Source organism: Bombus huntii, chromosome 9 (genome assembly GCF_024542735.1).
Source record: "Bombus huntii isolate Logan2020A chromosome 9, iyBomHunt1.1, whole genome shotgun sequence".
NCBI lineage: Eukaryota > Metazoa > Arthropoda > Insecta > Hymenoptera > Apidae > Bombus > Bombus huntii.
This window is the reverse complement of record NC_066246.1, coordinates 662814-677846: the sequence shown is the minus strand read 5'-3', so window position 1 is coordinate 677846 and position 15033 is coordinate 662814. Positions and strand designations below refer to the sequence as shown.

Sequence of the window (15033 nt, the reverse complement as noted above, 5' to 3'; positions counted from 1 at the left end):
GTATGATGATTTTATTCCGAAGTAGACGATAATTTCATGCAAGTTGGGTTTAGTATCATAAACAAATTAAACATGTTCTAGTAGATAAAACTTTTATCTGTATTATCCAACATGTAAGTCTTTACAATCAGTGATATTGATTACATAAAAAAAACTTAATTCTAAATGTCCAAATAGGGAAATAGCGAAGATAGATTTAAACATTTATTTCAAATTACTTCTATTGATTTAACAATTATGTTTTCACCGTTCGCATATTTTGCTTTCCCTTGTTATTTGCATATTTCTGATTATATCTGTTCCTTCCACCTGCAAATTTTCCTGCCTTTTGCAGAGCATGTAATTTAAAGTTCTTTGCAACAGCTGTTTTCCTGTCAGGTCCAGAATATTGCACATTTATCCTTCTTCCATTAACAAACGAATGATTTAATGAAAGTGCTTTCTGTTAACAAATAAGTATAATAATGTGTAATTAAATATATACAGATGGTTAATTCTAATACTTAAGATAAACGAAGTATTAATTACTACATAAAATTACCTCATAATCTGTATTATTGGCCAGCTCGACATAAGCGAATCCACGTGCTGTGTTTGCATCTTTCCTAGGTATCCTAATATCGACTACTTCACTGACCTTAGTTAAGAAGTGTTTTTTAAGTTCTTCGTTAGTAATACTAAAATATAAGAATTTAATTATTAGAATATGTACATGAATATATATGTATACGCTTTGCATAAGAGAAATAGAAATATATATGTATATATATATATATATTTACTTATATGGCAAATTTCCTACAAAAAGGACATATCTTTTCTTCTTGCCATCTTCTTCTACATTTGCAGATTTACCTTTTCCTTTTTGTACATTACTTTTTTTAATTTCATTGTCTTTTTCTTGTTCATTATTCTTGTTTTCACCCTTTTCTTCCTCATCGCCATCGTCGTCGTCATCATCATCATCTTCTTCTTCTTCTTCTTCATCATCATCATCGTTGTCGTCGTCGTCATCATCATCATCCTCATCACCTTCTTCTACATCAGTTCCATCATCATCTTCACTTAATTCATCATCTATCTCAATATCATCTTTATTTTCCTCATCTTCTTCATCATCCTCATCATTTTCCTCATTCTTTTGCTTTAAAAGAGTTTTACTTTGTTTAGCATTTCTCTTTTTACCCTCTTTATTTGATTTCACATCCACTTTCTCCTGCATCGACTTTGCATTTTGCATTTGTTTTTGTTTCACAATTTCTGGCTTTTCATTCTTTCCCTTTTCTACCTTGCCTACTCCCTCCTCTACCCGTAACCTTTTTTTAAGTGCTGCTAGTTTCCTCTTAGCACTTCTTGTGAGTTCCTCTCGTTTTTCTATTAATCCAATTCTCTTTTTTATGTTTTCAACAGATAAATTAGATGGTAACAAATGTGTTTGCGACAATCTATTTTCTTTACGTTTCTTACGGTATTCTTGTCTCAATTTCAATAGTTCCGCTGTACTTAATGTTTTCTTCTTACTATTTTGCAAACTAATTTCATTTGTTTCCTTTTTCTTAGGATTTTGAACAATTCCTAAATCATTATTTTTCTTTTCATTTTTAAATTTCTTAGATGAATTCTTAGTAATTTGCTTATTTGGTTGCCCATTTTGCACAGTTCCGTTTTCTGTTTTTTTCTTCTTAAAATCTTTATTGAGATATCCTGATGTTTCTGTTTTTTTTTCAGTTATCTCAGACACGCTCGCTGATCGTTTTTTTATATTTTTAACCATATTTGCTTTAGCCATTACTGCCCTATACGATATAAATACTGATTTGCTGTAAATGAAAAATAAAGAAATCAAGGACGCGATCATCTTTTACGAAGAAAAGAGCTAAATCTTGTCTCTGATAAATATACTGAGAAAAAGTTTTATCTACTTGTTATGTATAATTTCCTATTCAACATATTTCATATAGTATATATATAATTTATGTTTCAATCATTTTAATTAAAACATGATATATATACTTAATATTTTAACAAAATATGAACTTGTATGCATATATATATATATATATATATATATGCATATATATATATGGTTAACAATATAATTGCAACTAAAACTGAAATTACTACTGCAAATCCATTTAGTTTTTACATTTACTTTAATTAATAATCAATAATTACTTCGATTAAAATAACATATAAGATACAGAGATACGTACTTTGTTAGTTTTACGAAATTAAACCAACTTACCTATCAAAACGTGGTCGTGCCTGCAACTATAGAGGTTAGCTTTAGCACGCGTCTCTCATATATCTGCTTAGAAGCGTACAGTTCCGATTTCGATTTGCAGAAATTACGCATGCGCGTTCATATTTTATTATACTTTTGTTATATATTATGACATTTATTTCTTAAATTATTCATATTTCTTAAAAACAATATTTTTTAAAGTGCAAATAACGATATATATGTAATTAAATAGTGCGTAATTAAATAAAATAAAATCTTATATTTCCACGTCACTTCCGTTATAAGAAAGGTTTGGTTTTGTTTCATATGTATATATGTATTTTTATAAATAATAGCAATTTTTATAAAGCATAAATAATTTCTTTTCAAATTATTAGCGCAACTATTAACTAGATAGTGTTTTTATATATGTATAATGTAATTAGTAATATCATTGTTAAATGTGTTTAATGTATATATATTATTTAATATTTAAACGTGGTACTTATAAAAGTACAACTGCTTTTTTTGTCTAAATATTTTATAAGCATAACAGGAAATTTCAATCTATGAATTTTAACAAACAAGACATAATTATTACATAATGCATTTATTAGGCAGTTAGCATTACAATTTTTGTACTATCTAGTTGAAAGTTGTTTCCTCATATAACAGTTTTTATGTAAACGTGTAGTTCCTATGCAAAGAATGTAAGCAGTATTACTTAAATATATGTATATCTGTCTGAAATTTAAACTCCAGTTAATATATTCATTGTAAATTAATTTAATACAACAAAATGTAATTAAATATATTTATGATCAATAATATTATTTTCTCTTGAAGCATGTATATGTGTAACACGCATGGAAGACATTTAATACTTCTAAAATAATTACAACGTATGATAAACTATTTTTAGATATTATAAATGCAATGTGTCTCATATATTTTTATTAAGCTTATGTTTTTGACTTGATTTAGCATATGCCACATGTACAATAACCTAAAATTTCGTTTCGTATTAAATAACCATTATAATAGTTGAATACAATGAGTTACATGTAGTTATTAAAAATTATTTACAATTACGAGGTTTGTTGTTATATTAATATCTTTATTTCTGTATTAGAAAATATAAAAGAAAGTGTAACGATTAATTAAGACTACGAAATTTTATGAGTACAATTTACAATATATCAAAAACTTATAACTTGCAGTCATAATTTTATGAAATAATTTAACTCGAACGAATTTCTTCTTCTAAGAAGTGCATTTAGCGTTGTATACAAAATTTGCAGTTTTATAAAAGCAGAAAATACATTGTACAATACAATCATATAAAAAATGTTAAAGCTATCTAATAAATCCTTAACTATATAAGAAATCTGAAAAAATAAGAAAAATGGGAGAAACAGTGTATGTATGTATAAATAATACATGGTTGTTTTGTAATATGGTATATAGAATTTATAAATAAAAAATTTGTACAGGAAAAAATATATTAATTACTTAAAATTAACTATGTTAACAAACATTTAGATTATTTTATGTGAAAATTCTTAAAAAAAATGTAATGAAATGCTGTTGAAAAAAATAATCATTCTATCATTTTATAATACCAAAAGTTTAGTAAAAATAATAGTAATACAATAATAATTGTGACACAATATCTAATACGTACAAGCAAGGAAAGATTCTTTGTATTTGGAAGCGATGATATTATAAATTTACAGTAAAATATTCCGAATCTTACTTTTTAGTATTATGTGTGATTAATGTTCTATAATGTTAAAAACGATACCTGAGGTTAGTTATTTTGCATTTAAAATTTTTTATGCAATATTGAAATTCAACTGTCATATTTGAAAATATTTTGTATGCTTCATATAACTCTAAATTATTAATACAATCGATTATTTCCATCTTTGCTCAAACCCTTAACATTTTTTGACACACATAAAATATTTATGTATTGCTCTTGCTATTCTCATTTACCAAAATGGATTAACATTAAAATGTGCTATTATTTGTCATTTTTACCAGACATTAGATATTTACATACAATAAACTAGTATGTCTAATCAGCTTTACGTGGCTTACGTTTACGAACATTTGGACTGCTTGGTTCAGTTTTGGAATCTTTATCTGCATCTTTTTCTTTTTCTTCTGTCTCTGATCCCTCTTGCTCTGATTCCTCATCTACTAAATCATCCTTAACATGTTCAACAATTTCTTCATCCCGTATACTTTTCTCTTGCATAAATCCACCCGATCCATCTTTTTGTTTCTTTTTGTTTTGAAGCACCACAGGTTTCGGTGGATATATAAAATCAATCAAGCAAACGATAAACTACAAGATATAAGTAACAGTTAGTTTCACTAGTTTTAGTTTAAATGATTCAATTTTATTATTCAAGCTTACCAATCCCAATATTGCACCTGAGACAATGGTAGCAATGGCAATAATCAAGTAACTTCCCCATGTAGGTAATCCAAAATCTTCCATAAACCTATTGTGTATTCCCTATAAGAATAATCAAATTGTTTTATAATGCATTTAAAATTTATATTAGTCCCATTAACATTTAATTTAAATCTTCACCCGCAATACTTGTGAGATTTGAAAGAATTGACCAATAACAGACATCTGAATAGATGTTGGACTTTTCCAGCCAGGAATTGGTTCAATCTTTTCCCAAGTTTTCTCAGACACAAATTCAATTAATGAATCTTTATCTCTAGGGCTCTTATACTGTCTAAATATACCATTTTTAACACTAGAGGAAATATTAAAATGTAATTAAAAATATTTAGAACTTTAAATCATATTATTCTTTTTCCAAAATAAAAAATCTTACTGATATATTGTTGGCAAAGCTGTAACCATAAACCTTCCGCTAAGTCCTGGAGAATCAGTCACATCAACTTTTCCTACATTGATATTTAAACTTTCCTTTTGTGCAGCAAGATGTTCCCAAATTGGTTCCAATGTTTTACAAGCAGGACACCATGGAGCATAGCTAAATCACAAAATAGTCTAGTTATAAATACATATATTACTTTAAAATACAAATAGGTTTCAATAAAATATTTCTTATAGCTTCCTCCTTATATCTCCAATTTGCTTCCAATAAAATTTTTCTTTTGTCTTTTATAATACTTTTATAAAACTTATAGATTTTATACAATTTCAAATAAAACATTAACATACGTATATACAAATGTTTTCAATATGACTTTCGACACGCCATCAAATTTAACGACATTGAACCAATTCAACTTACAATTCCACCATCCATTCTCCGATGAGCATACGATCCCAATTTTCTTCGGTAAGTTGTTCAGCGAAAAAGTTCTTCGACGATGTCTGAGCATTTGCATTTACGAGACCCAAAGATAAGCAACAGCATGTGATATAAAATGAAAAATTGAATTTAGTGTACGACATTTTATGTTAACTAATATCCACCGGTGATACACGCTGCCGGTCACTGGAAGAAGCACGAATTCAATCTGTTATAGTTGGTAGTTGGTAACAATAGTAACCAAGTTTCTTTTATGATGTAGAATGTAGAGAAATATTATATCAGATTTAATACCCTAGGAACGAATGATAACTATAATTAAATTTTTTAATTATAGTTTAATATATTGGTATAATAGGAAAGATGAATAGTTGTCCTCTTGGTCCATTTAAATTTAGATTTAAAGATATATGTATAATATAACTCCATAATATTCCGTCTTTTTTTTTTTTTTTTTTTTTAAGAGCTGCCTTTTAATTTAATCAATTAAACATTTTGGAATAAATTCTCTAATTTATAAGATCAAATTTATGTATCTTAAAATTCTTAATATAACAAGTTCTATTAACGTTACTTAACTGGTAAACTTTTTCATGTATAACTTATATAGATTATTTGTATAAATTACAATATTCAACAAATTAATTATGCTTCTTAATAATGTTTCAAGTTATCAATTACTAAAATTGTAAATGTATCTCAATGTTAATGTTCAATACGAATATGAGTATGAATAACCCTTAAGTATAATATGTATATTTATTGCATCATTCTCATACGACGTCTCTGAAAAATTTAGTGAACAAATTTTATTTGCTTGTTATTTGAAACCAGAATCTTTCAAAAATACGTAAATAAAAAGTATGTTTTAATTTTACTGAATCTCACATTTTGTTATTTTAATAAGTGTATTCCTATCGTATATTTATAAATATAATAACGAATGTAAATATCTTTTGCCTTTAATATTCAGGAACATAAATAGTTGTGTATTGTTAATGCATTTTCTTTTATCATTTTATTAATTATATTACATCTATTTGGAAAAAATATACGTTTTTATTATATAATTTATAAGTAGTTTTTTAAGAATATAAAAATTTTATAGGTGAACAATATGTCTGCTGTTTATCCAATTTTACCTAAATTGGTTGAACGAGATGGTTTTGATGATGAAGATTTAACAGATATTGATGATGAGGTATTCATTAGAGATGGAAAAAATGGCTTCAAATTAGATGATGATTTAGGAGTTAAACAGCCTTTAATGGCACCTCGTAGAAGACGTAAAAGGTCATATAATTTTGCGACATATGGATTATTAAATAGGACTGGCTTTGGTCTTATGGGATTAATAATATTGTTAGGCTTAATTATATTATGCATATATGCCATAAATATAATTCCTGGACGAATGTCAATCTTGAAAACTTTGTTATCACGTGATCTTAAAGATTCATTACATGAATCTAACGAAGTACCATGCACATCTCTTGCATCAAAGATTTTATGGACTAGATCATTTCCAAAATTAACATCTGAATCACCGATAAGAAGCAATGATGTTAATGGTGATGGAGTTGAAGATATTATTATTGGATTTAGTACAGGTTCTTATCTCTGAACAAGTGTATTTCAGCTTAATTTCTTAAAATAATTTTTTATGTGTTTTAGTAGTATTAAATTTTTAGTATATTTACCTTTTGATTTACAGGTCTTAGATTTATAGTTTTATGATTTTGCCAAATATTTCAGTTTTTGAGGTATATCATTTTTGTAATATATCTAGTTGTAATATTTACATTTAATTATAGTAAACAGTAACATTATTTTGATATACAGGACTGGATATGATGGACATTTCAGAATATATTTGTGCATTCTACTTTGATGGACAAGTTCCATGTTTTGGCGGAGTTCTAGCTTTAAATGGAAAAACAGGAGATACCCTTTGGGTACATTGGACGACTCATGCTATTTTTTCAGTTGATTGTGGTATAGACTTAACAAATGACAAAATTAAAGATTGTATTATATGTGGTCGAGGTGGAATACTTCATGCAGTTAATGGCTATAATGGAGCTAGTATATGGAAAACACCAGTTCGAGATTTATCAGTTTCAGAAGAATGGAAACTCTCAGATATCTATGATGCTAAATTTATTGCTGATGTTGATGGAGATGACATTGGAGATATTATTGCATCACACACTATACAATCAAGAGAAATTCATTCAAGTGAAATTCTTATGATATCAGGAATCAATGGAAATATTATACACAGTTCAGTTTTACCAGATACAGAGCAATTGTTTTTAGCACCTCAGAAATTAGTCCATCCAGATGGAGAAAATATTTTTGTCGTTGTTACTAGTAGTAAAAAACAATCGGGTGGATTGTACGTAATTTCTCAAGCGAATTTAATGTATAATAACTTGGTAAGTTCCTTAAATATTTAAAGATAACTTATAAATAGATTATTATACAATTATATGTATGTTATAGAAACTACAAAAACTTCACCATAACACAGGAAAAGGAACTTTGCTACCTCCAATTTTGGTAGATGTAACATTAGATGGAATTGAAGATATTGTTGCTGCTATGTTTAACTCTACAATAATAGTTTATAATGGATTAACTTTTGAACCTATTTGGAATTATACAGTACCTAATTCTGAAATAATAAGTATACCGATTCCTGGTTACTATAATGATGATAATATTCCAGACTTTATGGTAAAACATCAGATAGGTTCGGGTTTTCCAACATATTACTACACAGTTGCAACAATCATAGATGGAAAAACTGGCAAATCTTTATTAGAAAAACCAATAGAAGATAGTTTAAGTAGAGAAATGTCTGGCCTATCTGTTACCGTTGAAGGATTTGGAAATGATTGGTTTTTATATTGGTCAGTTGATTGTCTAAACTATGAAGGAATTAAAGAAAATTATCAGTTCTTAAGAAGTGAAGATTTTATATCTGAATCACGCGCTGATGTTTGTAAACTACGGTTTAACTCTACTTTAATTACAAATTTATATGCTTTAAGCCAACATGTTGGACCACCTGGTATATCATTATATTTTTCTGAAGACTGGAAGTCATTAGAATATAATAATTCTATGAATGTTAGAATAGAATTACCTGAAAATACACCTTTTGTATCTGAACGATCGCCAAAAATATATGAAGATAAAAATAAAAAAGATAGTTCCAAACAAGAACAGGAAGATTCTCATGAAACTTACGAACAATACACACAACAGAAAAAATTTACTCCTATTGGTAGACAAAATAATGTTTTGAAAAATGAGAATGAATGGACTCAGAATATTATACAAACAAGTAAAGATTTTGATTTGTTATATGATGAGAATAATAAAATTAACATACAAAGAGAACAGCCAATAGATTACCAACAAGAAGATGAAGTACGAGAACAAAGAAGCGACAATAATCTCAAATTTACTAATCAATTTGATAAGAGAATAAATAATTCTATGCGAAAAAATATGCGTAATGATGAAACGGACATTACGAATAGTAAGACAAGTACACATGAAACCTCTCATAACTTAGACATTGAAAACAATGCAAGTGATGGAGAAACTAAAATATTAAGTAAAAGAACAATTAATTTGTTGCATTATGACGCAAATAAAACAAAAGAAACAACTGATCAAACTTTTATAGTAAGGCTATTAATTTGTAATAAGATTATTAAAAATTATATTTTATAGGAAAAAAGTACAGAAAAATTTTTTTTAGGATGTAGAAACCTACACTCGTCAGATTTTTAATGTTGCACTAAAAGAAGAAGAAGAAGAAGAAGAAGCTGTTGCTATAAAAAAAATTCCTAAACAAAGATCATTGGAAGGTCAGAATAAGAAAAAGGATACTGGCATAGATTTAAAATTAAAATTAGAATATAAATCTGGATCAAAATTAAAAAAACAAAAAGAAAAGCGGGATATAAAAGCTAACAATCAAATGTATTCAGTACATGGTATACAAAAACAACCACCAACTGGAATATTATTACCATCTATTTTAAAAACAGAAGGAATAAGTTCTATTGATTTAGTATTCTCTACATTTTGGTTACCGTCTTCTGAGGCATCTGTAATATTAGTTCAAGAAGATTTTAATTGTATTCATTGGAAAACATTGCTTTCCGAAAAAAATTTTCAGTATAAACAAAATGATGATATTATTAAAGAATGTTTAGGTGAACGAGGTATCAATTATAAAGCAAATCTGGAAACGAGCAACAAAAAAGATTTAAAAATTTCCCTGGGACAAATGACAATATATAGGATGAAATTAGAATGTATGTGTCCAGAAGATATGTTACCCAATCAAAGTTGCAAAAATATATCTTTGCATCAGAATTGGCCTGAATATTTAGGTTCAGATGGAAATGGATATTTTAAATCATTTTATAAAACAAATTTTTAAATAAGATAGTTATGTTTTCCATAAAGAGCATTAAATCCATTAAAATATTAATACTATTTTATATTTTATTTTTTAATAATAAATATATATTTCTTTTTTATAGGAATATATAAAATTTATCAGAAATATTAGATTTTAAACACTAACATTATAAACAGAATTCAATGAACTACAACTATATATATTATTATTTTTTTAATATATATTTATTATGTAATAAAAGAAATCATTATATATACAAGATTGTAGTACCTACAATGTGGTGCTAACATTCTAAAGATACGATGTTATTGCCTAACTGATATGTCACATAATGATATGTACGTATGTGTGTCTATAATTTATATAACTTACATATGTATAAGTTATAAGATTGTCAATTGTTGTAATATTAATTTATGTACAATATATTCTATTTCCAAGGTATTTGTAATGTTTAACATAATGATATGGAAAATAACTTATCGGTTGTTATTATGTGTAAAATACTGGTATTATATGAAACAGATATCACAACCAGTGTAGTTTTATTAAAACTTGCTAAAAATATTGTTTATTACTGATATAGTAACGGAATAAAACTCTACTATATGATTCTAAAAAGTCTGAAGCTAGGTGTTTGATCAATATCCATTTGATATAGAAGTTTTTCCTAAACAGCTAATATCAACTTCTTTTTAAAAAACAATAGTATATTTTTTATATGAACTATTTAATTAATTAAAATTAAGATACTAAAATAATTTATTTTAAAATAGAGTATGTAACTGTTTAATTCTAAAGATGCCTAGAAGACAAATATTGAACCGTAAGTTATATATTTTATAATACATATGTTATTAATTAAATTTCTATGATCTTGCTATATATTTATATATTCAGAATCTTCATATACTGCATGTACTAATAAACCAAAATTTCAAACATCCGACATGCAAAACATTTTTATGGATGTGAGTTGCTTTATGATATTATTCCTGTTTTTTCTGTTAAATAATAGTAGTACAAACTTTCATACTTATAAATTTGCAGAACATATACAAAAATGATGTGCGTATATATAAAAATGAAGTAAAAAATTTAGAGTATAGCTTGAAGGGACAATGTAACAGTGAGAAAGAAAATTGGATTGCAGAGTTTAAGCAAGTTAATATATTAAATAATGATTTAGAGTAATAAACTAATGTTATAATTTTTAATTTACAGGTAAACCATTTATATAAGTTAAAAATCAATATTTTTATACATTATGTTATAATTAAGAAATGAGTGTGAGCACATACAATTGCTTTATGTCTGATACTTATAGGATAATGGCTGGACATAATAAATTAACCAAAATTGAATACTGTAACAGTTTTAAATGTTTTTATCGACCAGTTGTACCATTTTTAGTATCAAAATCACAAAATATGAATATTCCTGTACGATTCAATCATGATATTTTAAGTAACATAGTAACAAATGCACAAGAACAATGTTATACATTTTCACCTAAATTAAAACCATTTAGAAATATAGGAACCCAAACAGATTATCGGGATAGTGACTCACAAACTGCACCTTGGGATCCACCGTATAAAATTAAATCAGGTATAATATATTAGACATACTTCATATTTTCGCCTGTTGATGAATATTAACATTATTTTCCAGGCCATTATCCTGAAGCATTATCAATAGCACATTTATCTTGGAATCATGGATTACAAATTGGAATTCATGATTTAGAAATCATTAATAGAATGAGAAGAAAAAGAGCATGGGAAGGTGTTCTTCCTCCTATGGATACACCAGCAAACATAAAAAAGCGATCAGCTATAATAAATGCATTAGAAATAGATGAATGGGCATTTAGAGAATCAGTAAATATTTCTTAATTCATAAAATATAGACTGTAATTATGTTCATCTCTAGAATAAAATGCTTAATAAATACAATTTTTTAATTTTAGGAAATTCAAGCAATAGTGGATTATAGGCTTGAATTAATGAATGAAATATCTAAATCACAAGAATATGAAAAAGAAAAAAAGATTCAAGGCCGTTTGGATAGATGGACAAATTTTTTATCTATACGTAGAGATAAAGAAATAAACTCTATTAAACACAAGCTTAGAAGAGAATTGAGAAAACTATATAAAAGACAACAACAAAAATCGCAACCTTTTAAACGTGATATCATTAAAGAACATGATGATCCATCTTCTGAATTGTATGCCCCACAAATGCGTTATGGCGAACATCCTCAAAGAAGACATGAAGTAATAGAAAAAGAGTTGTTAGGAGAAGGCTGTATCGAAAGTAAAAAGAATATATATATATATTAATATTAAGTAATATTATATCTGTATATGATATTTTTTATATTATATTTATCAATTATTTTAGATGTAACTGAAATAAATACATTGCCAAATTGGCTTCCAACATATGAAGAATTAAGTGCATTAAAGCCAAGATCTAAGTCAGCTGATTTATGTATCAGAGCAACAAGATGGACAAAAGAAAAGCTAAGTCAATTACATAGTGACCTGAAAGCAAATAGATCAAGTACTAAGACAATAGAGGCACCACTATTATTGAAACGCAAGTATAAATTGCCATCTCTACCTTCTACACCATATAGAAAAAGCACAGAAGATATAACAAATAAACGTCTGCATCAGTTGTCTATACTTATTCAAAAAATAATTAAAGGAAGAGCCATTCAATGCATGGTAATAATTAGAAACTAAATGATATGAAATGAGACTAAATAAGATATTTCGATTAATACGATAAAAAATTTCGATAAAAAAGTGATCATGTTTTAGATGTTCGAAGGCCGCAATAGATGTAGGGAATTAATCGAAGAATTACAATCATCTTATGGATTAGAAGAACATAGTAAAAAACAACATCAAGAAGAAAAAGCGCATACGTTAGAATTGCAACATTTACAAAGTGAAAAATCTATGCAAGAAGATCGTTTATATGAAATTCTTAATTCTTTAGAAGGAATGACTATATCGGGAATGCTAGATTTTCTTAGCAAAGTACAATTCATTTTGAGTTGCGATTATTAAAAACAATTAAATACAATTTTTATAATATTTCTCACTCTTATTTTTAAGGAATTAATAAGATTAGAGGATGAACGTCGAATACATGCTTTTGCATTATTGGCTGAAAGAGAAAGAGCAACGAGAGAAGCAGCAGAAGCTGGAAGACGTCAATTAGAATATAATCGTCGCAGGGAATTTGACGAAATGTTTAGGCAAACTATGAAAGTTAATCAAGAATCTGTGGAAAGTTATTTAGAAGATATAATAAAAGAAGGCATTGAATGGATATCTGATGAAGCAACTAAAGTATATATTTCGGAATTGTGTGATAAAATAGACATTATATCAAAAGCTGCGCAGAACAAGTATGATGAATATTATACATTTTATAAAATATTTTTGTGACTAATATATTATATTTCCTAATGCTTTATATTTCAGTGCAACAAAATTATCAGAAGAAGAAATGGTTGCTAATATGATTTATAATTTTGTATTACCTGAAGTGGAAAGAACTGCTGTACGAAAAAATATAAGAGAAAAGCAACAAGTTTATTTGCAGAATGCACATGCTGTAATTTATGAAGAGATATTCAATTTACCACTTGTTGAAGACAAAAGTTTATTAGATAAAGAATCTGAAGAAAAACATGGCAAAAAGATTGAATCACAGAATTAAATATCTTAAAAAATTATAGTAAATATTATTATTCCTTAGAATATTTTATTTTCGATCTTTTGTTATTTCATGTTATATTACATTATTTTAGTTAGAAATATGTTCAATAATATACATTACACATACGGAATTAAAATGAACACTTGTAATTCCTTCAAAAGATATTGTAATAATTATGTAGAGTATTATCTCAAGTGTATTTTCGCATATAACCACGTATCACAACATAATATTTACAAAACAAAAATACAATACAGGACACTTTAATTATTTTGTATTGTTATAGATAATAAAAAAACAATCACAATTAACAGAGAGTAAAGGCACATGAACAAATATAATTACGTACACTTAAGTAGAGCCATGATGCAAATGGGTTAATATTATTATTTACACGTCATTGTAGCATTTAAAATCTGACACTTAAAAACTTGCAAGTCGAAATATGATGAGAATAAGTTGGAGTTGCAGGTCGATATTCACAATTAAAAGTCGGAGCGTTAAGGGCTAATATTTTAGTTGATAATTAATATCTACATTTTAATGATACATTTAAAATAACATATGAGTCATATCATGCTGCGTACAATTATATATTTTAATATGTTTATTAATTGTATTTTAAATTTTTACAATAATTTAATATACAATTCGTTATATTTATACGTATATTTTTTTTGTTTAATAATATGCTTGCATCAAAATAGAGAACATCACACATTTCATTTTTCATGTGTTTGTATGTACAGTATTTTCCGCTCATAGACGCAATGTTATTCCACCAGTTTTTGTAATTTTTTACATAGAGCGAGCGTTCGCGTCATTTTTGATCTGTGATCAGGCTATTTCCACAAACAATGAAACGTCAAAATAAAAAAAAGTGACATTTTTATATCTTTTACTTCGTATTTATCTTAATAAAATGTCTGAAGTGTTTTTGGCGAAAATTATAGCTGAAAACGTGACCATATATGAATGAATTTAACATAAAATAACTATCGAATCTTTCCTTTCATTTCACTCAGATTTTCAGACTCTGTTTGTCACTCTTGTTTCTAATATAAATATGTAAGTATTTAAGAAGCGTGCAAGCCAAAATCAGACAATAGCCAGCAATATGTATCTACTTTCCTTAGTATAGTAATAGACGCGACGCGGTTCGGAGTGTGCTTCTATTAAACGAGGACTATTGTATAAATTGTACAATATTATCTATCTGAATTAAAAAGATTTGGTTGTATGTTTATTTATTAAACACAGTATCGCTTTAAAATAACATATCATTTTTTGCATACTACATTTTTATTAAAT

At 26.8% G+C, this 15033-nt stretch overlaps 3 protein-coding genes across 8 annotated transcripts; 2 read left to right on the top strand and 1 right to left on the bottom strand.

The window, feature by feature from the left end:
- Nucleotides 1-75: 75 nt before the first annotated feature.
- Nucleotides 76-5752, bottom strand: LOC126869524 (glutamic acid-rich protein-like). Its single transcript, XM_050626174.1, has 9 exons — nt 5512-5752; nt 5086-5247; nt 4830-5004; nt 4650-4751; nt 4308-4577; nt 2246-2271; nt 783-1820; nt 542-677; nt 76-442 (listed from the first exon to the last, which is right to left on the bottom strand). Exons 1-9 carry the CDS (start codon nt 5673-5675, stop codon nt 236-238), a joined length of 2280 nt encoding a protein of 759 aa, XP_050482131.1. The 5' UTR covers nt 5676-5752; the 3' UTR covers nt 76-235.
- Nucleotides 2722-11343, top strand: LOC126869647 (uncharacterized). Of its 4 annotated transcripts, XR_007690966.1 has the most exons (6): nt 6182-6393; nt 6641-7142; nt 7375-7970; nt 8038-9231; nt 9308-10317; nt 11204-11343. XR_007690966.1 is itself a non-coding variant. In XM_050626474.1 (5 exons), the coding sequence occupies exons 2-5, from the start codon at nt 6650-6652 to the stop codon at nt 9995-9997; spliced, it is 2973 nt and encodes a 990-aa protein (XP_050482431.1). In that variant the 5' UTR covers nt 2722-2934; nt 6641-6649; the 3' UTR covers nt 9998-10423. The 4 variants fall into 4 exon arrangements, 3 of the variants coding, with proteins under 3 accessions (XP_050482431.1, XP_050482430.1, XP_050482432.1); XM_050626474.1 differs by lacking the exons at nt 6182-6393; nt 11204-11343 and adding an exon at nt 2722-2934 and having other exon boundaries at nt 9308-10423; XM_050626473.1 differs by lacking the exon at nt 11204-11343 and having other exon boundaries at nt 9308-10423.
- Nucleotides 9308-14623, top strand: LOC126869648 (cilia- and flagella-associated protein 91-like). 3 transcript variants are annotated; one of them, XM_050626479.1, is made up of 8 exons: nt 9308-9416; nt 11307-11590; nt 11654-11862; nt 11952-12300; nt 12388-12716; nt 12813-13034; nt 13113-13408; nt 13485-14623. In XM_050626479.1, the coding sequence occupies exons 2-8, from the start codon at nt 11311-11313 to the stop codon at nt 13720-13722; spliced, it is 1923 nt and encodes a 640-aa protein (XP_050482436.1). In that variant the 5' UTR covers nt 9308-9416; nt 11307-11310; the 3' UTR covers nt 13723-14623. The 3 variants fall into 3 exon arrangements, with proteins under 3 accessions (XP_050482436.1, XP_050482435.1, XP_050482434.1); XM_050626478.1 differs by lacking the exon at nt 9308-9416 and adding an exon at nt 11058-11203; XM_050626477.1 differs by lacking the exon at nt 9308-9416 and having other exon boundaries at nt 11263-11590.
- Nucleotides 14624-15033: the final 410 nt, after the last annotated feature.

What these genes read in the sequence shown, in the direction of transcription:
- LOC126869524 (XM_050626174.1), bottom strand. Translation starts at nt 5,675, where the DNA reads ATGTCGTACACTAAATTCAATTTTTCATTTTATATCACATGCTGTTGC. An exon ending in GTAAGCCACGTAAAGCTGAT is followed by an intron (nt 2,272 to 4,307) that starts TAGACATACTAG and finishes TAACCTCTATAG; the next exon opens with TTGCAGGCACGACCACGTTT. An exon ending in GCACGACCACGTTTTGATAG is followed by an intron (nt 1,821 to 2,245) that starts GTAAGTTGGTTT and finishes TTTCATTTACAG; the next exon opens with CAAATCAGTATTTATATCGT.
- LOC126869647 (XM_050626474.1), top strand. Translation starts at nt 6,650, where the DNA reads ATGTCTGCTGTTTATCCAATTTTACCTAAATTGGTTGAACGAGATGGT. An exon ending in ATTTAATGTATAATAACTTG is followed by an intron (nt 7,971 to 8,037) that starts GTAAGTTCCTTA and finishes TGTATGTTATAG; the next exon opens with AAACTACAAAAACTTCACCA. An exon ending in CAACTGATCAAACTTTTATA is followed by an intron (nt 9,232 to 9,307) that starts GTAAGGCTATTA and finishes AATTTTTTTTAG; the next exon opens with GATGTAGAAACCTACACTCG.
- LOC126869648 (XM_050626477.1), top strand. Translation starts at nt 11,263, where the DNA reads ATGAGTGTGAGCACATACAATTGCTTTATGTCTGATACTTATAGGATA. An exon ending in AATGGGCATTTAGAGAATCA is followed by an intron (nt 11,863 to 11,951) that starts GTAAATATTTCT and finishes TTTTAATTTTAG; the next exon opens with GAAATTCAAGCAATAGTGGA. An exon ending in AGGAGAAGGCTGTATCGAAA is followed by an intron (nt 12,301 to 12,387) that starts GTAAAAAGAATA and finishes CAATTATTTTAG; the next exon opens with ATGTAACTGAAATAAATACA.